This window comes from Cydia pomonella, chromosome 14 (genome assembly GCF_033807575.1).
Source record: "Cydia pomonella isolate Wapato2018A chromosome 14, ilCydPomo1, whole genome shotgun sequence".
In the NCBI taxonomy this organism is placed as follows: domain Eukaryota; kingdom Metazoa; phylum Arthropoda; class Insecta; order Lepidoptera; family Tortricidae; genus Cydia; species Cydia pomonella.
In genome coordinates, this window is record NC_084716.1 from 4762617 (window position 1) to 4788456 (window position 25840).

At 41.6% G+C, this 25840-nt stretch overlaps 1 protein-coding gene across 1 annotated transcript; it reads left to right on the top strand.

Moving 5' to 3' along the window:
* The first annotated feature begins 18156 nt into the window (after positions 1-18156).
* LOC133524762 (tigger transposable element-derived protein 4-like) lies at positions 18157-23197 on the top strand. Its single transcript, XM_061860906.1, has one exon. It carries the CDS (start codon positions 19124-19126, stop codon positions 20621-20623), a length of 1500 nt encoding a protein of 499 aa, XP_061716890.1. The 5' UTR covers positions 18157-19123; the 3' UTR covers positions 20624-23197.
* Positions 23198-25840: the final 2643 nt, after the last annotated feature.

Here is a 25840-nt window from a genome sequence, read left to right on the forward strand (position 1 = left end):
TTTGGAGAAAAAGCGCTGGTACAGGAAACAGTGGCAAAGGACTAGGGCTCAGTCGGTCAAGGCTGAGCTCAATCGTCTAGAGCGACTGTTAAGGGACAAACTCAGCGAGCACAGAGCTGCAAGCTGGGAAGCACACATTGACAGCATAACTGATCACGTTCCGTCCATCCACAGGTTATGCAGACAACTCAGCACGGCGCCCGAACCAATTCGGCCCCTACTGGACGACACGGACGGGTACCTGAAGTACACTGCCAAGGACAGAGCGGAAATACTCGCTCGCAGCCTTGAGCAACAATTCAGGCCCAATCCCGACACCGACCCGCAGCACACAGCGGACATCGTTCAGCACGTTCGAGATTATCTCAGCGTGCCTGTACAAACACACGATGATCCACTGTACTTCTCTCCTTCACAGGTCCAGGCGTCCATCAAACGCCACTGCAACCCGAGGAAGGCGCCGGGCCCCGACGAGATCCCAAACATGGCGCTCCGCCACCTGCCGCTAAACACCTTAGCGGCGGTGGCGCGCCTGTTCAACGGGATCCTGCGGTCGGGGCACTTCCCCGACATCTGGAAGACCGGGCGGGTCATCGTCCTTCCCAAACCAGGGAAGGACAGAAAAGACCCGAAGAACTACCGGCCAATCACGTTGCTATGCAACCTCTCTAAGGTGTTTGAGAGGATGCTGCTCCGGCACCTCTCACCACACATCACTCCCAGGCCGGAGCAATTTGGTTTCAGGTCTCAACACTCCACGACGCTGCAGCTCACCCGCGTCCTACACCACATGGGCGCGGCGCTCAACAAGAAGGAGTTCACAGTCGCGGTTCTCCTAGACATGGAGAAAGCTTTTGACCGAGTCTGGCACGATGGTCTAATATACAAACTTTCTCTGTCCACAGCACCCCGCCGCATCGTGAGAGTCATCGCATCCTTCCTGACAGACCGCCGCTTCCACGTACAAGTGGAAAGCGCGGTGTCGCAGGAACGCCGCATCCAGGCTGGCGTCCCGCAGGGGAGCTGCCTGTCGCCCGCATGCTATGCGTGCTATACCGACGACATTCCTGTCGTTGGGCAAGCGCAGCTAGCCCTCTTCGCAGACGACGCCGCCTACTTTGCGACATCTTTTAAGATGCCGCACGCTGTCGCCAAGATACAGCCGACGCTTGATGCCCTTCCTGACTGGCTCTCCAAATGGAGGCTATCAGTCAATGTGGGCAAAACGCAAGCGCTCATCACAGGGCGAGCCACCGCCCTGCCCAACCCTCCTTCCCTTTTAGGTCAGCCGCTCACATGGTCGCCCGCAGTGAAATACCTGGGGGTGACCATAGACAGGAGGCTCAACATGGACCGGCACGCCGCAGACACAGTTCGAAGAGCGAAAGTCGCTCGCATGTGTCTGCGTCCGGTCTTCTGCAGTAAGCTCCCTGTACGGACCAAGCTTGGTCTGTACAAAGCTTAGGTACGATCAAGACTTACCTATGCTTCACCTGCCTGGTACTCTTTCTGTTCCAGGTCAAACAAGGAGAAGATGAGGCGCCAGGAGACCCTCACACTGAGGACCATCCTCAAGTGCCCGCGGTACGTCAGCAACGCAGCCCTCACCGAGACACTGAAGTGGCGCGGCCTGGAGGAGTTCGTCGAGCGTCTCGCGCGGGTCATGTTTGACCGCGCGGACAACGCCGGCCTGGACCATCTTCGGGACATCGCGCCGCATCACACCACCAGACCTCCGGAGAGGTGGGCTCGGGACTTGCCCCGAGCCCTTCTACACCAGCAGTAGCTGACCAGCACTGCACACCACACCACAATCGGATACAACACGCCACACACGCCAGCTAAGCTGCCGGTCGCCTTCTCCGCGGCTCCATAACCTGGCCCCGCTCAAACGGTATCACCAGGTTAGGGGCCGTGGGGTTGGATAAACGATCGGTAGCGAAGAGCTGGCCCACACCAGCAACCCACACCGTCCCCAAAATGACGGCCACTCGACCACCCCACCAGTCGGTGGGGAAGCGACCCGCGACAGCCGCCGCAGCCATTGTGCGGTAGCGGCCCCTCATACCCCCCTGACGGGGGGTATCGACAGATTACTCGACTCGATTTCTTATCAGTCTCTTATCAGAAGTTGACCTGTGCACATCTCCCGCAATCATTCCCTGGAATTACCTGCAAGAAAATGGACACGACAGAAACTGAAGCCGGCCAAGTTATCGTCTTGCTCAATCAAGGCCTTACGCAGCGTGCAGTTGCTGAACAGCTGAATTTAAGTCAGTCTGCTGTTTCCAGAGTCAACCGAAAATTCATTCGGACTGGAAACCTTGCTCGCAAACCTGGATCTGGCCGTCCCAGGTGCACATCGAGGAGACAGGACCACTTCATCGTTACGGCCAGTCTTCGTGATCGACAGCGTACCGGCGTTGACATCCAGCAGCAGCTAATGCAGAACCGAGAGCAACCAGTCAGCAAGTGGACAGTTCGTCGAAGACTTAAGGAAGCCAACCTTACCCCAAAAAGGCCTGCCACAGGGCCCAAACTGACAGGGAGGCACCGGGACGCTCGTATGGATTTCGTAACCACTTACGAAAATTGACGTACGAACAATGGAGCCGCGTACTCTTCAGCGATGAGTGCAGGGTGTGTCTCCATGGCAGTGACAGAAGAAGACGGGTGTACCGAAGACCTGGAGAACGATTTGCGCAGTGCTGCATCTCCGAGACGGTCGCCTACGGAGGGGGATCTGTCATGATGTGGGCGGGGATATCCATGGAGGGGAGGACCGAGCTGGTTTTCATTCCTGGTGGGGGCCGCGGACGTGGTTTGAACGCAGATCGTTACATCACAGATATCCTGCAAGATCATGTCGTCCCCTATGCAGGATTTTATGAGGAGGGGTTCCATCACATGCAAGATAACGCCCCTTGTCATACCGCAAGAGTCACGCGGGCATACCTTGCTGAGGTTGGCATCCCCACCCTTGCATGGCCACCTCTGAGTCCGGACTTGAACCCCATCGAGCACTTGTGGGATTATTTAAAAAGGAAGGTTCGAGCCCGGGATCCCGCTCCTGACACGATTTTGGCCCTGAAAGAGGCTTTGGTCGAGGAATGGGGAGCTTGTCCGCAGGATACCATCAGGAAGCTGATAAGATCCATGAAGAACCGGATTGCATGCGTCAAGAAGGCCCGAGGCGGAAATACAAAATATTAAACAGGAAAAATTAAATGGTTTTCTCTCTACGAAATTGCTTTTATTCCCATTTTCAGGACGTTAATTGAACGTGATTTTACCCATATTTTACCCCATTTTGCTAAAATCGCTCAGATTTCAGTATCTGAAATAATACTTCAGGAATTTTGTGTTTTTTAAAAAGGTAAATATAGCAGCTTTTTAATGATTCTATTACTTTAAGAATACGCGAATTAGTTTCGGAGATATTTCGTTTTTAAATCCAACACAGATTTGAGTCGATTTGTTTGCTCCTAAGTGTATTTCCTAATGCAATTGACTGACTGAAACTTTTTGTCAATATTAATTTTTTTACTGCTGACAGAACAGCTCCTAAAATACAAGATTCTAAGTTTTTCTGCCATTCTAAAATATAACTGCTTTAACGTTATTGAATATCTTCCATAATGTTAACCACATACAGTTGGAGGTGTCGGCATGTACTGTTTAATCTAACCGCAGTTGTTCAAAAATTGGGGTTGCCAACCTTCGGTAGATGCCACAGAAAAATCTACATACATGAAAGTATGTCTCTCAAGAAATTTCAAAATTCATTTATCTTGAAAATAATTATAGGTTCTCTTGAACTTGGTCTAACGACTATTGATTATACTCCAATACTTTCACAGAAAAGTTGCATCCAAGGCAATGTCTTCATGTCAAAATGATCAAACATGTTCAGTGAAAAGTTGTTCACTAAGTAATATATAATAGAGGTGTTTGTTATTTTAGACAGTTCTGATGTTCTTTTTTCATAATTATTTAATTTATTCAACTAGCCAAGTTTTTCATAACTGCAGCTGTTAACATTTTCTAGGCCCCTTGGAATTTATCTGAAACAAACGAATGGATTATTAGTAATGCATTTGCATGAACTTATGCATTGTATGTCTATCAAGTACTTCTCGAGACCTTTCAAATGAGCCTAAACTCAATGTGTTTAAGTTTTCCCATCGTACAGTTCCTTTGGCTACCTTCCGACAGCATCATCAGATCAGCTTCATTTTAGTATACTATTGCATTGTCATCGGAGATACAGAAGTATACCAAATTTCAGCTCAAACAGACACCAGGAAGTGGTTCAAATTTAAGTTACAAGATTTGAAGCACTTATATATATGTAGATGTATACAAAGAAGATATGGGGTGAAGCTAAAGAAAAGTGTGTAAAAATAGTACACCCGCCATCCTGACAGTCAGAATGGTGGGTGTACTTTATTACACTAGTATATTTCTGTGGTTATCGGTAAATTCTATAAAAACTAATTTTTGTAACTTTTTTGTACCTTCATATTCAATTATAATATGAGCCATTTTATTTGTGGTTATTTGTGGATTAAAAGGCTAGGCGCCAGTTCAATGAAATCTTCCTAAGAAAAATCATTTTCAAGACATGATTTTCTGAGTTATTTGAACTTAACAGATTAAACATTAAAGGTACCAATTCCTGGCATAATAAAAAAAATTGTACCTTAAGGCTTTTCTTAAAAATGAGATTGACATAGCAAGCAAAATATAAAATGAGTAAAACTTGGCAACCACAAATAAAATGGCTTATATTATAATTGAATATGAAGGTACAAAAATTTGGCTTTTATAGAATTAATCAATAACCGAACAAAGCGTAATAAAGTACACCCGCCTTTCTGACTGTAAGGATGGCGGGTGTACTGTTTTTTGATGATAACTTTGTATACCGTGAGGAACAATTTTTTTTAACAGAGGTACTAAATAGTACACGTTAGGTACACAAATATGGTATGCTTTTCATTTATTTTTATTTAGGTAACCCACGATTCTGAGTCTCACGCACGTTTTCCTCGCCCGAGCGCGGCGCCTCAGCTGAGGCACGTCTACACTGGCCATTATGTGCGTGAGGAAATTGTCTCGCGCATATGCTCACTATGTGTGGACCCGCCTTAATCTATTTATTTGAATAAATAATTATAGAACTTACTTCTTCCTCAACGCAATATCAACAGTGACTCCATCACTAATGTTTCATTTGAAGACTGTCCTGTTTTTACTTGCAACAAAGCCATAGAACGAGTATTCTAAAATCGTCAGCTTACAAAAAATTCCCATTTCATACACTTTGATTTTGGTAGAGTAAAATGTAGAGCCATTTTACAAGCCCTTTTTCGTTGACGTGCCTGCGGTAGAACACTAGCAGCTAGGATTATGTAACTGCCATTTGAAATCTGATATAAGCATATGGCTGCCACGAACAATGTGGAGCCGTGCCGCCATGAATGCATCCTGCGTGCGTGATTGAACACAAACAAAACGAGAATAAAATCAACAATAACAATGAAATGGCAAGACATCTCAAGTAAATCGCGAAATATGTACTAAGGTATGGTCAAGTGTGTCGTTAGCAGTAAACTTTGCCGTCTACGGGTTTGCGGAATGAAATGAAAATTACTGATAGTAAAACGTGTAAACAGTAACACTATAAACACATATGGAGTGTGGATTTACCTCCACCTTCCGTAATAAACACAGAGCAAATGACATAAGGGTGAGTGTTGCCAGAATAGGTTTTAATAGTCCTAACAGAAAGACGTACTTCACGTACTGGACCTCAATCTTGCTCTGGTCAGCTTATTTCTTAATCGCTTTTAGGTCAGTCATAGCTGCGTCCGCAAAGGATCGAATGTACGACGAACCATCTTCCGTTCCATCCAAAGTCGGAAATTCAACAACGCACCATGAAAAAGCACCACCGCCATCGTATGAACAGGGCTATAACCGCGAAAATCGAAGATCGTCAATTGCGGGCATTTTTATCTCTCATTTTGATTATTACATTTTTAGTGAGATAAAAAGAGAAAGAACCTCGCGATTTGCGAATTTCGCTTTTCGTGGTAGGCCGCCTGGACCATGACCTTGGTCCGCTGAGAATATCTCTTTCTCGCTTTTACTTATAGCTGCGTCCTTAACAGACGTAAGGCGGCGGATCGACATACGATTGGACAGGCCTCGGATCGATCCAAGGTCGCGGTCCGGTACGCCCGTCTATGAGAGTTATCATATCAGGTCGGGCATCATTTGGGTGGATGTTATGTTGTACGTCATGGCTCATGGCATGGCAGTCAATGTCACTATTGAATGTCACTTTGGGTTTGGTTATTATTAAATTACTTCAATTCGAATTCATATTCATACTTATTTTCATTGTATTGGTGTCAGTTAACTTATTTCTCTGCAGAATTTAATTTTTCGTTTAATGTACGGCTTCAGCTCCACAATTGTTAAATTGTGTGGTGTGATGCGTTCACATATGTAAATTGTATTGATAATTATTTAAGCTCAATAAATAACGTCTGTATTTTGTGGGTTATGTGTACCTAATACTATATTTGTCTTCTATAAGTTCTAAAACAAACCTTTTGTAAATTCGGTATACTCTTGGCTCGTCTCAGTCGTTTTTTGTCACGTTCTTAAATTCGTCCGTTTCTGCTTTCGTAACCCATTCTTCATTCGTCACTTTCGATATTTGGCTATTTCTTATTCCGGCTTAGTTCGGTATTCGTCAACATCATCTTTCGGCTTGTTCAATGTTAGTCTATGTTGTTTTTAGACTCACTCTTTATTTGTCTTGTCGTTTTTGGGACTATTCTAAGTTCGTGTTTTTCTTATTTCGCCTCTTTAGTAATTTATATATTTCTTTGTTGAACACATTATCTGTTTATCTCTTTCGATATTCGCCCCACTCACTATTTTTCTTTATTTTTATTAAGTTTCTTGTTTATGGCTTCCTTCATTACTAATACCCAACGCTACGCTAGGAAAAGACAAACAGCAAACATGACCAAAGATGACAAAGACTTCCAGCGTAAGTGACGAATGCAGAATAAGATGAATTAAGAACTTGCCAAAAATCGAATAGGACCAACAACGAACGTGCCGTGAAAAAAAATACGAATAACGAGTGAGTCTAAAAACAACATAGACTAACATTGAACAAGCCGAAAGATGATGTTGACGAATACCGAACTAAGCCGGAATAAGAAATAGCCAAATATCGACAGTGACGAATGAAGAATGGGTGACGAAAGCAGAAAGGGACGAATTTTAGAACGTGACAAAAAACGACTGAGACGAGCCAAGAGTATACCGTAAATTCTTATTTTTTCATAATGGGCGACTGGTATTTTTATGTTTGTTAGTTGGTCCTTTGATGTCAATTGAAATTTGTAATTATTACGCTTCCCTTATTTTAGATTTCATGGTTTGTCAGTCGTGTTTGTCGGTTCTGTCCTTTATTGAAGTTTGGTCAGTAACTGGACTAAGGTATTCATGTTGCTGTGTTGTATTGCATAATGGCTGATGCAAGTGAAGAGCAGTAATTCCAAATATTGTGTGAAATGTTAGTAGTTCAAATCAAATATAGAAAATGCGGGAAATTATAACTGTTATTTATTTAAGCGTATGGTGTAACATTGTAGGCAATATTAATACTATCTATTTATTATAAGTCGACATCCAGGCCACGCAGCCAACTGATCGCGTCCAGTGTCAAATTGGTATAGAGGTCCTCCGGGCTGCCTTGGAAACGTCTCTTTGGGCATCGTTCAACAATGTGCTGGGTAGTTTGTTCTTCAAGGCCACAGTCACACAACGGACACTGTTATACAAACTAAGTACACTTTAACAGTTTTCAAAAGAAATCCAATTTATTTATTTGTGTTGTCCGTCCCCATGAAAATTTTATTAGTCTGTCCTTGTAGTTTCCTGACTTATGTATTTGCAGGCTTGCTTAAACTAGGTACCTTATGCACTGTTTCTCTGGAACTTGATTTTCCTTGTTTCTTGTGGGTATTATTGAGAACTTATCTGTGGATAAATATTGACTTACAGCAGAACTACAAACTAACAATCATAAAATTTCGTATTATTATAAAAGTACAACATTGTACTAGTTTATCACATATATACAATCAAGGCTATGGTTGCATAGAATGTGGGCATACATGTATTAAATAGCACTTGAGTTTTTTTATAAAATTTGTGTATTTTTTCTCATTTGAGATATTTTGGGGAATTTTATTAAAAAATTTAATAGACATTGCATGTGGACCTTTATTGATCATTTGCAGCGTAGCAGGGGCAATTACAAAAATTTTATTTTAATGGAGCAAGTTATACATATGTTTCTGAACTTTGGTATTTATTTATTTTTTTAATATATCAGAGTTGCCATATCGTTTGATGCCAACAAACATGCAAGATTTGTGAAAATTGTTATTTCACATTTTATTTTGAATACAACACCATCTCAAGTGTTAAGGAAATCTGTCGCTAGGTTAACAAATAACACAATGTAATATAGAGCACTTAGGTTTATTCACTAATAAGCCGATTACACTTCACATCAATTATGACATTTAAACACACGGTCATGACTTAAACGCGGCGGTCTAGCAACTAACTCCGCAACTAGCCTAGAGAAAGATGGCGTCGCATGGGCGACGCCAGCTCTCTCCTGATTGGCTCATTTTCGAAAAGTGTCCTTGAGGTGCGTCCTTTCTTCGGCGGGGTCGCCGGCGCGCGCGCTTGAATGCGAGGAATGAAAACGTTGTTATAGTCGGCCCTTCCTGATGACTGGGCGTCCCGAACAGTTGATTCTTTTGCAATGGTCCGCCTCTTAAGGCCTACACTGCGGATACCAGTAACAAACTGGCCTCTTAAGGACAGTATAATATCACATGCAATGGTCCGCCTCTTAAGGCCTACACTGCGGATACCAGTAACAAACTGGCCTCTTAAGGACAGTATAATATCACATGCAATGGTCCGCCTCTTAAGGCCTGCACTGCAGATACCAGTAACAACTAGCCTCTTAAGGATAGTCTATTATTATATGCAATGGTCCGCCTCTTAAGGCCTACACTGCGGATACCAGTAACAAACTGGCCTCTTAAGGACAGTATAATATCACATGCAATGGTCCGCCTCTTAAGGCCTGCACTGCAGATACCAGTAACAACTAGCCTCTTAAGGATAGTCTAATATTACATGCAATGGTCCGCCTCTTAAGGCCTACACTGCAGATACCAGTAACAACTAGCCTCTTAAGGATAGTCTAATATTACATGCAATGGTCCGCCTCTTAAGGCCTACACTGCAGATACCAGTAACAGCTAGCCTCTTAAGGATAGTCTATTATTACATGCAATGGTCCGCCTCTTAAGGCCTACACTGCAGATACCAGTAACAACTAGCCTCTTAAGGATAGTCTAATATTACATGCAATGGTCCGCCTCTTAAGGCCTACACTGCAGATACCAGTAACAACTAGCCTCTTAAGGATAGTCTATTATTACATGCAATGGTCCGCCTCTTAAGGCCTACACTGCGGTCCCCTCTTGACACTGTTATAGTTTGCTCACTAAGAGGAGAAAGCAAAAAAAAAACAAAAGGGAAGAACCGGTAGTTGTCAAATACAATGTTTATTCAAATAAGTCGCATTGACTTAAGTTACCTCTAACAGTAAGTAGCAATATAGGATTTTAAATGACATAACATATCAGTCAATAGTACAATCTCTTAACATGGCACTTGTTAATATCACAACCCAGTTCTTAATCTGGGACTTTAGTACATGGCGTCCTAGTTTCTTAATGTAGGAGCTCAAGTTTGACTAATTAATGAGATCATATTCATCATAATTACCTACCATAAAACCTAGGTAATATCTTTAACGAATAACTAGGTAGGTTTTTAATCCAGGAACATAACTGGGAACCGAGATCATAACATTTATTATTATTGTCATAAGGGTATTAAGGGTATACACAATCTAATTCTTAATCTAGGAACAGATATGGGAGAATCAACTTTTTAGCGTCACTCGTTGCCATGGTTACGATTAGTTGTCCAGGGGACAAAAGTTAATTGAAATACTGATTTTATGGTATTTAAATGTATTAAACTTGCGTTTTTGTGGTCGTTATAACCAATGTTCATAATGGGCCTCCTACTAAGCATGTTAATAGAACGGCATACAACGTCTCTTCAAACAAACTGTGCCACTGTTGTCCCTTGGACAACGGGACAGGATAACAAAACAAAAAAAGTTGATTCACCCATATATAAATTACAATTATGATCTAATCAATCACAATGTATTAATAAAATTCTCCATAAGTATATTCAGTTCTCAATCTAAATCGGAACCAGTGTCTGCATTAGACAAGAAAGGTTTAAGTTTGTCTCTGGCCAATACATTGTCATACTTACGACCGGTACTGTTGGTTCCTTTCACAACGTAGCGATCGTTCGGAAGTACTTTGGTGACTACAAATGGTCCGTCGTAGCGTGGCACAAGCTTACCGCTCCTTAACCCCTTTTTGAAAACCTTGCGTTGCGCTAGGACCAGTTGACCAACGCTGAAGGGTGCTCCGATGCGTCTCTTATGGTCATACAAAGCCTTCGCCCTTTCAGCAACCCTCCGGGTCCTGCTAGCAGCCGCTTCACGAAGTTCGTCTAAAGAGTCTGTCCTGACTGGCACGAGCAAGTCGCCAGTTAAACGTGGTCGAAACCCATACAGGAGCTCTAAAGGACATTTACCTGTGGTATCATTTATATTAGAGTTTAATCCTAACTGGACCTTAGGCAAGTACTTTTCCCAGTTGTTCTGGTCGTCACCTACGTATGCCACAAGTGCATCCAATATAGTGCGGTTATACCTCTCTATTTGCCCATTCGCCCTAGGACTAGCTACGGCGTTCATGACGTGCTTTATCTGTCGCTCAGCACAATACCTTTTGAACTCGTGGCAATCGAAAGCCTTACCCCTATCGCTGATAACCCGACTAGGTAACCCAAAGGTCTTAATAAATTGGTCTAAGGTTTTTACAGCGTTAGCGCAACTGGTATCACGTACCGCCTCGATCCATATAAACTTAGTAAATGCATCAATAAGTGCAAAAATGTACATCTTCCCCGATGGGCTTTTACAAAACGGACCGAGGTGGTCGACATGCACTGTATGGAACGGTAACGCTACTTTATCGATGGGGTGGAGAAGACCTACCTGCCTACCAGTAGGCTTTTTTGCATACTGGCAGGATATACACCCTCGGACATACTTTTGAATAAATCGACGCATTTGCTTAAACCAGTATTTGGACTTCACGGCGTCGTACGTTTTCTTAAAATTTACGTGACCATTGTTATCATGGAACGACTGGACTAGTGACCAACGTGACTGCTTTGGTACAACGACCTTGTTTGTACCGTCTACCTTTCGAAAAAGAACACCGTTTACCTCAACATAATCAACTGCCAGTCCTTTTTTGTTTCCGTTACCCAATTCATCCTTAAGTTGTTCAATCGTAGAACGCACTGACTCGTCCTCCCGTTGCAAGCATTCAATGAGATCCTTTTCCACGCAACGCATTATAGTACCGACTGGATTACGACTCAGTGCATCCACGTGACTCATGGATGTCCCGGCACGGTATTCAACAGTAAAATCAAATCCTTGAACTTCTAACCACCATCTTGCAATACGCGGATTTAAATCACGTTTTTCCCAAGTCCAGCGCAAAGCATTACAATCAGTTACGATAACAAACTTGATACCACTTACGTAAACTTTAAACTTCTGTAAGCTCATAACAACGGCCATAGTCTCAAGCTCGAAACTATGATATTTTTGCTCGGCGGGAGTAGTTTGTCTGCTGGCATACGCGACTGGTTTCCACGTACCTTCCGGCTGTTTTTGAAGTAAAATACCTGCTAGGCCGACCTTGGAAGCGTCAGTATGTATTTGTGTGTCATATTCCGGGTTATATATCGCTAGGACGGGTCGGCTGACGAGTACAGCTTTTATCTTATCAAAAGCGCGTTGTTGATCGTCACCCCAAACCCAAGGCTGGTCCTTCTTTGTTAAAGTCGTAATAGGACGAGCAATTGTGGCAAAACCGCAAACATATTTCCTAAAATAGTTAGCCAAGCCCATGAATTGTCTACATTGGTGAACGTTGACTGGTACGGGAAAGTCTTGAACGGCCTTTATTTTATGTTCCGCAGGCCTGACTTCGCCGTCACATACCTCGTGACCTAAGTATTCTACCCGCGGGACTAGAAATGAGCATTTGTCAATACGCAACGTCATGTTAGCATCACGCAATCTCTCTAAAACTTGGCGCAACCGATTTAATGCAGTGGGGTAATTCTCGGCGTATACGAGTATGTCGTCAAGGTAAGCAGTGGCGCATTCGAATTTAAGCGGCCCTAGTATCTCGTCGATCGCTCGCTGAAACACTGCCGGGGCATTGACGAGACCAAAACTCATACGAGTATATTGGAAATGGCCGTCAGGTGTAATAAACGCAGTAAACTGCTTGCTTTCGTCTTCTAATTGTATGCAGTGATAAGCGGATAGAACGTCAAGGCATGAAAACACACGTTGCCTTGCCAACCTATCTAGCTGGTCTTGTATGAGAGGAAGTGGATATCGTTCTTTTTTAGTTACCTTATTAAGTGCCCGGTAGTCAACGCACATACGCTTCTCGCCTGTTTTCTTGGGCACTAATATCACAGGACTAGCATAAGGAGAGTTAGACGGCTCGACAACCCCCTTTTGCAAGAGATCATTGACTATAGTGCGTACTTGGTTACGATCTTCAATTGACATTCTATAGGGTCTGTAATAAATCGGTTTAGTGTCGGTGAGTTCTAATTTCATTTTTACCGAACACTTCCCGATAGCCTGGTCACTCTCAGAAAAACAGTCAGAGAACTCCGATAACAAACATTCAAGTTCGGCCCTGACCTTGGGATCTAAATCCTGTCCAACCTGGTACTTAAGATCAGAATTATCGACAGTTGCACGCGCTACACACTCATTGTTCCGTATTGTAATCGACTCGGAGCCTAAGTTGACAACATTCAGCACTACTCGGCCATCAACTATTTCAGTAGTGTGTTGAGGAATTAAACACTCAGATCGCGGTTTAAGATGCATTGACTCATGTACAAGTATAGGCCCATCAAACTCGGAACAAGATAATGTAATTTTATTTACACCGGGTAACAGTTTTGACTCCTCCGATGCATGCAGGGTAACGCGTTCAATATTATCACACAGTCTAGGTAATTCTGTCAAATAATTAGCGTTGAATATACGCAGAGATGTAGGCGTCTTAATAACATATACCGTAGGGCGCTCAGTGAAGGATTGCCCAACAATGATACCTATATCCTGCGTGTTATCAGGCACAATATACGATTTAATATTTTCGCACGTAGCCTCGTCCGCGGTTATGGTTACTAGAGCTTCCGCGAGGGGTGCAGAACGCCCCCCACCCCAACCCTTAATAACACTGTTGACGTTGCATAAAGGTTGAGTTGTCAAACCTAATTCCTTTGCAAGCGAATTCGTAATAGTAACACATGAACTACCAAAATCTATAAAAGCGGGAACATCTGAGTTATTCACCTTAACCGTCATATAATATTTTGAAGCTGAGTCGCTTGCAGTTTGCATTACGCGGACCGTTTGCGTCGTCGTTACACCACCGTTCGTGTTGCGACTTTTAAATTTCAAACATTCATCCTTAAAATGGCCCGTCTTGTTACAATAACTACATTTGCGCAATTTAATGAAACAAACGTTATCCGTATGTCCCTTTTTGTTACAAAACGAGCACACAGGAGGTGCTTTATCATTTTTGTCACGAATCTTATAAGTACAACGCGATGCAGTATGTCCGCGTCTTTTACACGTATTACATGTCATTTTCATTTGTTGGCTATTATTAGCACCGCCACTGTTACGTCTAAAGTTGGAAACGGAATTGTTTCGTTGTAACGATGAGAGATAATTAAGCAACGAGTTAGGATCGCGGCATCCCGCGGAAATAGCACCAATTTCGACAAGCTCGCTACCGATCGTACCTATTATAGCTTCTGTGATTAAATCCGTGGAGATACCACACGCGTTACCTAAAGCTAATTTGTCATAATAAAATTGTAGGTAATCGACGTCGGGAGATCTAGTTACATTAACTAAGTCACGCATCATATTTAATTTACTTTTATGACAAGGAAAGGCTGTGAGTAACTTAGCTTTAAAATCGGCCCACGACAAATTAAAGTCTTGTAACTGATCATACCAACGTCGAGCATACCCTCTCAATTTCGACGAACAGTTAAATACAAGCGTCTTTTCGTCCCACCCGTACATATTTGAAAGGCCTTCAACCTTACGAATCCATATTTCCATCGTAAGGAGAGACGATTTTGGGTCAAATTCAGGTATCGGATCATTACGGCCTACATATCTTATATTATTATTGTTAGTTTCTGAATGTACATACGGAAAGTCCGATGGTGATGGCGGTGGCGGCGCCGCGGCACTGCCGGTAGGAACTTGCGGCATAATACCTACTGCACTTGCACTTGCACTCGCACACGAAGTGAACGATCGCGTGAGGGGCCTGGCGGCGGCGGCGGCGCAGGCGGCCTCACATAGCGGAGGCCTATTCGTTACCCCCACTGTGCTATGAGGCGTACTCTTCATCGGCGCCGGTGTCGCCGGCATGGCCGCTCGTTGCGTGCTAAGCGCTGCAGGGGGCTCCACGGCCCACGCGCGCAGTTCATCCGTTGCCCGCGTGGTCGAATCCTGAGCTAGGTGCATATCTGGTAATGGCGGCGTAACGACGCCGTCTTCAGTGCACGGAGGGCGCCTCGTTGGCGGCCCGAGCGATTTCCCACATACAATGTCTTCCAAACATTGGAGGCGCTCGGCCAACCGTCGTGAATTTACTTCGGCTAATAGCTTCCTCCTTAGCCGATTCTCTTTGGACTCTCTCTCCTTGTGTTTGTGTTTACCCATAGCGACAGTTTAGTTTTATTCACTCGCGGGTTACTTGAGATCGCACTTCTGAAAGTTGGTAAGGAAATCTGTCGCTAGGTTAACAAATAACACAATGTAATATAGAGCACTTAGGTTTATTCACTAATAAGCCGATTACACTTCACATCAATTATGACATTTAAACACACGGTCATGACTTAAACGCGGCGGTCTAGCAACTAACTCCGCAACTAGCCTAGAGAAAGATGGCGTCGCATGGGCGACGCCAGCTCTCTCCTGATTGGCTCATTTTCGAAAAGTGTCCTTGAGGTGCGTCCTTTCTTCGGCGGGGTCGCCGGCGCGCGCGCTTGAATGCGAGGAATGAAAACGTTGTTATACAAGTGATGTTAGAATAGGACTCATATATATTTATATTTGAGCACCAATAAGCACAGAGAAATACACCCATAAAATTATCATATTATTAAGGCTTTTTGTAGAAATAACAATAAATGATTGGACTCAAATCGAATTACCTTTTTTTTTCAGATATGTTTAAAATTTTTACCCTTTACTGCATGGGATTTTTAATCACCTTGTAAAAAATAATAATATATGTCATTCTAAACAAGTAATATAGCCTAGGAAAAATAATAATAAAATTTATAATTGTTTTTAATTACTATATTTTGTAAAAAAACAATTGCGTACAAATCTAGAACAACATGCACTAATACGTACGCCAGTAATACGTACCCGCGTGCTAAATTTTTCATTGTTACCACGCCAAGGTGACCTTCATGCAGCTCCATTAACACCTGTTGCCTCAATCCATCCGGTATGACCACCTCGTGGTTGTACAAAATGCAACCCCTATCCAATGTTAATTTGTCCTTCCTATGAAAGTAAGGCTTTTCCTGCTCGGTTAGTACGCTTACTGGCCAACCATCTTTAACATAATTAAATATATTTTTTAAAACCGCGTCCGATTGCGTCCCTGACGCCACATCTCTCGGGCCAGTGCCGGATTAACCATTAAGCAAAATAAGCACTTGCTTAGGGCACCACGTCTAGGGGGGGCACCAAAATCGTAAGAAAAAAATACGCGCAGGTTGCATCAGCATCGCAGTCGTAGTGTAGTACTTATGTACACGACACTTTTTGATATAAAGTATATTATATATTTGTTTCGGATCGCAGTGTCACAAGTTAAGCTGGTTTGAGAGCGTTTAGTCGCCTACCTTAGACGCACCAATAGAGATCAGACAGCTATTCTGTTAGAATTCTGTATTAGTTCATAATGAATCTTATTCCGTCCTCAATAGAGTAGTAATTCAATAAACGCTACCTATGCGGCCTGACCATTTTTTCATAGTGGCACGCGCCTTTGCGGTTTTTAAACAATAGATAAGACGATAATCCGTAGAAGCTCACGGAGAAAAATAGAAACTATACACGTGCAAGTACCCATCTGATAATAACGAAGGGTCGTAAGAGAGTGAGAATACGTAAGCACATCTCCAACCTTACGCGGAGGCCATCAAAGCGCATGGCCAAAAATCTTACCGTCGGGCTTGTGCCAAACGATTTTCTCGACGTAGTTTACCGATTTTGTAGCGTATATTGCTCTCTTGCACACCAGATGTGTCAGATGGCCAGGCCGAGTTGCTGCAGAGCCTGGATCCTGCAACCTAATTGTCAAACTGTTATAAAGGGCCCCACGAAGGCCAAAACACAATAGCATCTTATCAAGTTGCGCTTTCGAGTTAAGCCAAAGGCCGAGCAGTAGGAGGACCGTGATTACATAGGTTCGATTTCGATCCACTCTTTTGCAGTTCGGCGTTGCGGTCTTATGCGACGCCAGACCTACTTTATGCAAACTGTCTCACTTTCGCTTGGCCATGGATCCAAATCCATGCTGTCCTCTCTCGCAGCTGGGCTGCCTTGCTCACACCTCGCCATTGGTTGTATTATATGATAACGCGCCGCGATCGGACGCTCCGGACGTCCAGCTATTCATACCTCGCCATTGGTCAAATTCAAGCCTTGCTTTCTTCCAGCTCGACCTTTGGCCTCATCCCTAAGCGCCGACCGAACGCTCCGCGCGTTCAGCCTTAGACTTTGCCTTTAAAAACACAGATTTTCACGATTTAGCCCATTCAAATTAGATCAAAAAATAGCGTTTTGAGGAATTAATTCCCAGCAAGCTGGAAATTGTTTTAATACATTTATTTGGTCCTAAATGCGTGTAATCCGAGTTTGCTCGATCTCAGGAGGTGTCACATTTTAGGATCCTTAGGAGATTGTTTTTTCCTTTGGATTGCCAAACCAATTTTAATAATACTCGTAATTAGAACAAATTTTCCGTCGGCCGTACCGTTTTCGATTTACAAGCAAAAAACAGAAAAAGAGGAAATATTTATGCACACCTCCTGGAATGGAGCACACTCGGATTATACGTATTTTTAGGTCCAAATTCGAAAAAATCTAATTGTATTGGCCTAATTGTGACACATTATTATTTAAGAAAACAGGACTTAATCGCGTTTGACTAAGTTCTAAAATTACCTCCAACGTCAAGATAATGATGTCGACTTTACCCAGTCTTCTCCGAGACCATGGGGACAACGCCGTCTTTGAAACGTCTGGTCAGAGGTAATTTTAAAACTTACCCTATTAAGTCCCGTTTTCGTAAACAATAATTTGCTATTTAAGACATTTGTGGCCATTGGTACTTGTTCTGACAAGAACCAATGGTCAATGGCTAAGCCCCTACTGAAGCTCGGCCTTTGCCTGTGCGGAGTACGACCTATGTCTTACGTCTTCGCTTACACTTAGACGATGGTTGGCATGGCCTCCGCCCTTATGCGAAGCACGGTCTTCGAATTTGCTTACACTTTACGTTACCTACTGTTGGAACATTACTGCTGCGGTACTGTCAATTTCCGTGATAAATAGATGTGACAGATTGAAAATTCTATTCTCAGCAGTAATGCGCCAATAAACGTCACGCAATTTACCAAGAAAATTCAATGTAATCTTGATGAGGGGGCACCATGGCCTAGAAATGCTTAGGGCACCAAAATGTCTTAATCCGGCACTGTCTCGGGCTGATAGGAAACGACTCCTCTACATAATTAATATATGACATTGCATCTAACCCCCTATCCTTATTACGCCGACAGGGCAACGGTAACCGCGAGAGCGCATCCGCGTTACTATTATCATTGGACTTGACAAATTCAATTTCAAAATCGTAGGCTGCCATAAGTGTGGGGACTCTGACCGGGACATTTTAGAAAAACTAGTAAAGGTAGAAATAATCGGACAGACAGACGGACATGACGAATCTGTAAGGGTTCCGTTTTTAGGGTTCCGTAGCTAAATGGCAAAAAACGGAACCCTTATAGATTCGTCATGTCCGTCTGTCTGTCCGATTATTTCTACCTTTACTAGTTTGCCATTTGGCTACGGAACCCTAAAAAAGGAACTTTTATTACAACAATAGGTAACTTTTCCTTGCCTAAACACAAAACAACTTTTAACATAGCCATTCAATGCCAGCGACCCGCCAGTCGGGTTTTCTGTTCGTTGGCGCTTTTCGCTACAAAGGCGAAAATGCACTTTATCGGCTACGAGCGCAGCGTATAGCATGCGCTGCCGCTGAATGTGTTAATTCTGATAATTTTACAAAATACAGTGTAAACTCTTTATAACGTTATCCTTTATAACGATAAACTCCCTATAACGTTGAAGTGAGCCCAACTTGGTTGGTTTGCGTTAAAACCCACATATTGAAACACTCTTTATAGCGATACGCCATTCTCTATTACGAAGAAATGTGTTCATATTTTTAGACAATAAATATTTATTATCGGTATTATTGTTTATGTTATGTTATCAGGTAACAAAAGACTTTGAAGCTCCGAAACATCCGAGGTCCGTCTAGCTTTTGTTATCCTTAATTGCCTTGAACACGTGCAGTAAGACGCATTGTTTTCTCGGAAGTGATGGTCTTCGACCAAGCATACTGGGTACCTATCGTATTATCAGTCGTAAACCTACTTTGAAACTGTTAACATGGCCAGTAAACGGAAAGCGATTAGTGTTGACGAAAAAGTTTGTGTGATACGTGCGATTGAAAAGGGAGAAAAGAAAAGTGACGTTGGAAGGCGTTTTGAACTAAGTCAATCCACTGTTGCTACCATTTGGAAAAACCAAAAAACAATTCTACAAGCGGCGCTGGAAGGAAACTCTTCTAAAAAATTAAGAAAGCCAAAATTCGAAGACTTAGATCAGGCAATGTTGTCGTGGTTTAACAATCAGCGCCAGAATAATGTACCCATCTCGGGGCCAATTGTAAAAGCTAAGGCTGAAAAGTTTGCCAACCAACTTGGCATAATTGACTTTAAAGCATCTGAAGGTTGGCTTGGAAAATTTAAGCACCGTCACCAAATTACGTACGGTAAAATGAACGGAGAGGCGCGGGATGTCGATATGAATGTGACTAACAATTGGATTAGTACAGTGTGGCCTAAATTAAAGATGAAGTACTCACCAGAAGACATTTTTAATGCAGATGAAACTGGCCTTTTTTTCAAGTTGACTCCCGATAAAACTTTAAAATTCAAAGGGGAAAAATGTGTTGGAGGAAAACTGTCTAAAGAGCGTATTACAGTTCTAGTGGCTGCCAATATGAGTGGCACAGAAAAAAGAAAGCTCTTAGTTATAGGCAAATCGAAAAACCCTCGGTGTTTCAAGAACATAAAACAGTTGCCAGTTACGTACAAAGCAAACAAGTCAGCTTGGATGACATCGCAGATTTTTGAAGAGGAAGTGAGAAAATGGGATGCTGAATTAAAATCACGGAAAATCTTGCTTCTAGTAGACAATTGTCCTGCTCACCCAATCATATCTAATCTTCGAAACATAGAGTTAGCATTTTTCCCAGCTAATACAACCAGTATTTTACAACCAATGGATCAGAGTGTAATTAAAAGCCTAAAGGGCCACTATAGACGGAAAATGTTGATGGATATGATCGAAACTGACGGCAAGGTCTCGATCAACATGCTACAAGCAGTGAACTTCTTATCAAAAGCCTGGCAAGAGGTAACAGCAGCCACTATCCAACATTCTTTTCGACATGCTGGATTATGTAGTAGCCAAGAAACGAACCAATTTGACAGTGAAGACAATCTACCACTGAGTGAATGGATAAGACAGTTCAACGTACCAAACAATTTTAACGAAGATCTACAATCGTACGAAAATATAGATGAGGATGTAGCCACAACTGGTACACTTACAGATGAACAAATTGTTGATTTAGTGTCAAAAAGTCAGGAAACACCCGATAATCAAGATGAAGAAGATGATCAAGTGGACAAAGCCGAATCACCACCAACAATTCAACAAGCCCTAGATGCCGCTAAGTTGGTAGAAATTTTTTTGTTGTTTAATCAAGACGATTCCACCACATATCTAGATATGAATAGAATACATAAAATAATTCAAAACAAGTACTGGCATAGCAAAAAACGTCAGACAAAGTTATCAGACTATATGTGTAAACAATAATATTATCTAATACATACATATTAAAAATTCTTGTTAATTTGGTTGTTTTTTTGTTCACTCCATATAACGATAACTCTCTATAACGACAAAAAATGCTCAGTCCCTTGAGTTTCGTTATAAAGAGTTTACACTGTATTGATAAAAATACATTTATTTTTACGAAATCGACATTAACTGAAGTATTAAGTATCAGTCAACATTTTTTAATTAGCACACTATGTAATCAACAAACATAAAATTATCACAATGTTATTTTTTTAATAAACAAAATATAATTATATGATTAAACGAACTTACCTTAAGTGAAGTTCTATCATAATTATACGATGCTTCTTGTCCGAGACGTTTTTACATAGGTAGTCCGCTGTCGCTACAGCGCCGGATCACTATTCCAAAGCTAAAAGAAAAAACACCTCTGGTTTGACAGGTGTTTTGACAATCATTAGTTTAAAGATATTATACTATGAACAACCCTATATATTTGGGAATAAATACATCAGGATTTATGGGAGGTTACGGGACCGACGTCTCGGACAAGAAGCATCGTATAATTATGATAGAACTTCACTTAAGGTAAGTTCGTTTAATCATATAATTATACTCCTCTTCTTGTCCGAGACGTTTTTACATAGGTAGCTGTTTGAAGCTGAGGTTGTGAATAATAAGCAAAAGTAAGGAAAAGGTAATCGTTTTATTAACGAGTAAAATTTAAAAACAAAGCAACATAACAATACTTCTAAGTAATCATTAACGTTACAGACAGTTATACTGTCCTATCCTTGTTCTGAGCCTCTATGATTACACTCGGGTAGAGTTCAGAACTGCGTTACTAAAGTGTAAGGTCTCTGTGACCGGTCTATTGTAATGTCTGGCAAATGTGGTTGAAGTTCCAGACCAACCCGCTGTTTTTTGAATTTGATCAATATTCAGACCTGCTCTCAGTGCAGCAGATGTAGAGGAGTGTCTGGTCGAGTGTACTGTGAAAATATTCACATCAACTCCTGCCTCGTTCAAGGTTTTCTTGATCCACCGACTTATACTTTGCGTGGACGCAGGAATGTGTGGTTTTTTTAAAGTAAGAATTAACCTGCCATGTTGATTTCTTATACTTTTTGTAGCTTCAATATATGTCTTTAGAGTCTTTACAGGACAGATTTCTGTTCTGTCATAGATTGGAAGTTGTAACAATGGTTGTGGTGTCCCATATTTGGACGTTTTTATAATGTCAGATATAAAAATGTTGACCTTGTCACTAGAAAAAACTATATTTTTAATATCAATCAACGATAATGTTTGGACTTTATGTCCAGTAGCCAAAGCCAAAAGTGTTACCAGTTTTCTTGTTAAAATTTCTAGAGAACTATTTATCATAGGTATGGTGCTCAAATAGTTTTAAACTATTCCTGGGTCCCAAGTAGCATTGTATTTTGGTTTTGGAGGCCTTGATCGGTATATGCCTCTCATCAACCTTTTTATTCGGTCGTCCGTTCCTATTTTAGGACCCAAAATTAAGGATAATGCAGACCTAGTAGAATTTAAGGTTCCATACGAAGCCCCAGATTTAAAAGATTCACTTAAATATCTAAGAATATGTGGAACTGAAACCTGATATGGATCTAGACTATGATCGTTGCAGTATTTCCACCACAGCTTTAATGGCGAGTTATACTGTCGCATGGTGTTTTTAGACAGGGACTTGAGCATTATTTGTAGGACTGAGGCAGGGGTGCCGCGCCTTACATATGCTTCGCTGACAGCCTCGCTGCAGCCAGGGTAAGCTGTTGGTGGAGTGGGTGAGTCTCTCTGAAATTTGATGATAATAGATTCTTGTTAGGATTAAACATTAAAAGATCACCAATTGCTAAGCTTTTTACAAGAGGGAACCATGGTTGAGATGGCCATAACGGAAAGACTAAGATACCAGTGGCTTTATCTGTCATAATCTTTTGAACACATTTTAGAATCAAGGAGAAAGGTGGAAAGGCGTAAAAGTACATATTTTTCCAGCTCAAGGTAAAGGCATCTATAGCAAAAGCATCAGGGTCACATTTCCAAGAAACAAATTTATCACATTTAGTGTAGACATGCGCGAAACAGTGCTTCAAAAAGTAATGCTATATCACATCACTTTTTCGAAAACGTAATGTTACACTGAGATATCACATCACTTATCACTCGAAACGAAACATTTACCCGAACGAATACAGCGCGCGGGCGCGCGCGTGATGGCAACATCACACTCATCACAGTCATCACAGTACCAACTACATTACGCAGCGAGTGTTAGGACTCTAGGGCGTATCATATCGGCGCGTCGATCTATTACGCATTGCGTTTTGTCACCGCCATGTGATAGATCGTTTTTGTTAATGTTTTTATTTTTATAGTCGTAAAATATGCATCATAGATAAAAAATAAAAGAAAATATCTGTTAATTAATGAGATAACGCCATCGAGAGTCACTAGGTAGTATTTTTATTTGGGTATATCAATAAAATTATGATATGATACTGATACGAGAATGTACTGTAAACACTAGCTCACTATTAAATTAAAGATAAATAAGTAACTTCACTCGTGCTTAATTTAGTTTGCCGCGAAAGTCAACCAAACCAAACATTTCACAACAATAATAAACAGTAAATACGTTTTTGTTCGTCAAATTCAAACTCGCAAGCGAATTATCATTTAGCCGCATCCTTATAGGTAAAATACTAAAAACATTGTAAGCTCTATGGTAACGCATTACAGTTTTAAATCGATTGCAGGTGCAAAAATCCGTTATCGTATCAATTTAATGAAATTTGCAATAACTCAAATGAGACTGCTACCGACCGGCCGAGCGGACCGATCCGAAGTGTTCCGAAAGCATTGCGGAATGAGAGCGAGCGAGCAGTGAGTGCGGGTGCGAGCGGGATAGCAAAGTAATGATAGCATGGCAAACAAACATCACACATCACACCATCACGTCTCATTGCTCATTATACATTACGCGGATTGTACTTGAACGGACCTTTCGTACCGACTACCGGCGCGTCAATCTATATTGATGCTTTACGAGTTTACGCGCGCTTTGGCCAGTCATATGCTCGAGTGATGTTTGAAGTAATGCTTGGTTTCTCGGAGTGATGCGTAATGCAACATTACGCGTTTGAGTGATATCTCATTTGTGATGTTACGCGCATTACTTACACATGTCTAATTTAGTGTTGATTCTTGAGGTAAACAAGTCAACTTCTGGTTTTCCAAACCTGTTTAGTATTTCTCCATAGGCACTCTTACAAAGTTCTCATTCTATGTTAATTTTTCTAGATTCTGTATCAGCTTCAAAATTATCTTTAGTGTTAATGTATGATGCGAAGATCCATATGTTTCTCTCTTCACAGTATTGCCAAATTTCTCTGGTAATACTGTTAAGATGTGGAAATTGAATTCCTCCATATTTATTGATATATGCTACTGCTGTAGTATTATCTATTCTTAAAAGTACCTCGCAATTTCTTAATTCTTTTGTGAAGCATTTAAGGCTTAATAGCGCTGCTTTTATTTCTAAGTAGTTAATATGATTTTGTTTCTCTGAGTGCGACCAAGACCCTGATGTTTTTCTACCCTCACAGAAGAGTCATTGTTGCATCGTAACTATCCTGGTTTTTTAATAACGCTAAATATTTTTCTCTTTCGAGTAACTTTGTATATACCCAACCATATGGGATAGCAGGAGCTATAGAATTGAGTGATCCCAACAATTGTGAAAAATCTCTTATGCTACAAGAGGATTTATGCTGAAACAACTCAATTTTTTGTTATAACGCCAATTGCTTCGATTCAGGTACTCCTAAAAACATATTTTGAGAATTTAAAATAAGGCCCAAAAATTTACATTTTTTGTTTGGTGTTAGGACACTTATCAAAATTGATAACAAAACCTAGATCTTCTAAAATACTGCAAGCTAGAGTTATATTATCTTTGCAATTTTTTTCAGAATTCCCATTAAACAGAACATCGTCCAGATAGCATGTCAGTATTACATTATTACTTCTGAGGTAGGTACTTATTGGTCTGATTATTTTTGTGAATACAAAAGGAGCCGTACATAAACCATATGGAAGAGCATTAAACTGGTACAACTGTCCATTAAAACTGAATCTTAAATATTTTTTGAAGTTATCTGATATAGGAACAGAGAAGTAAGCTTCTCGAAGATCAACAGATCCTAAAAAACAGTCTTTGGTCATTAGCTTGCATGCAGTCCTAATGTCTTCTAATTTAAAATGTTCAGTTTTAATATATTGATTTAGCTTTTTTAAGTTTAAGATAAATCTATATGAACCGTTTGGTTTGGGAACCAGGAATATTGGTGAAGTAAATTGGTCTTTTGTATACGAGCACTTTGAAACTGCGCCTAACACTTGAAGTTTTTCTATTTCTTGGCTAATTAAAACAGTTTCTTTTTTAGACCAATTCTGTTTAGCAGCTTCATATGGTGGCGGTGTGTGATTAAAGGGGATTTTATACCCTTGCACCCAGTCCAATACTACTGGGTCGTCTGTTATTTCTAACCAATTGTTGAAATATTGTTTTATTCTTCCTGCATGTACTTGTGTTAGCGGCGGTGCGTGTGACGGCTCCGTTGATGGTTCCGTTTCTGGTCTCTGTGGGGGGCCTGGTACTTCCTCGTCGCTGGTGCCTGTCGATGCCCGCCACGTGAGCGTTGCTGTTGGTACTGCGGTGGCGGGCCCTTCCAGTTTCCCTGCCTTCTTGGTTGTTGCTGTTGTATAACAGGATTTTTGTTGGTATTTGTTTCAGGGGCTTTTATTTGTGCTCCGGTCTTTTTAATGACTTGAGCCGCTTTTATTTTTTCTCCACAATCTTTCCCAAATAGATATTCATCTGGTTTCTCTCCTCTAACTGCTTCTTTAATTGTCTGGTTAGCCCCTGATAAGGCAAAGAACTTTCTGGAGGAAGAGTCTTCATGAAAAATTAGACAGCATAATTTTGCCGCATCATTCACCTCTTCAATTACCGCTTTTGAATTAATATTTCCTTTTAAAACACTCGTTAGGGTTTTTCCCAGAGCATACATAACTTTGAGTGTTAAATTCTGTCGATGGATTATGCGTTTATCCCGTTTTTGGGAAATCTCAGAAAGAGAAGCTGTGATCTCCGGATTTATTTTGGGAGCTTCCTTATAAAAGTTTGTAGGGGCTGGATATTTC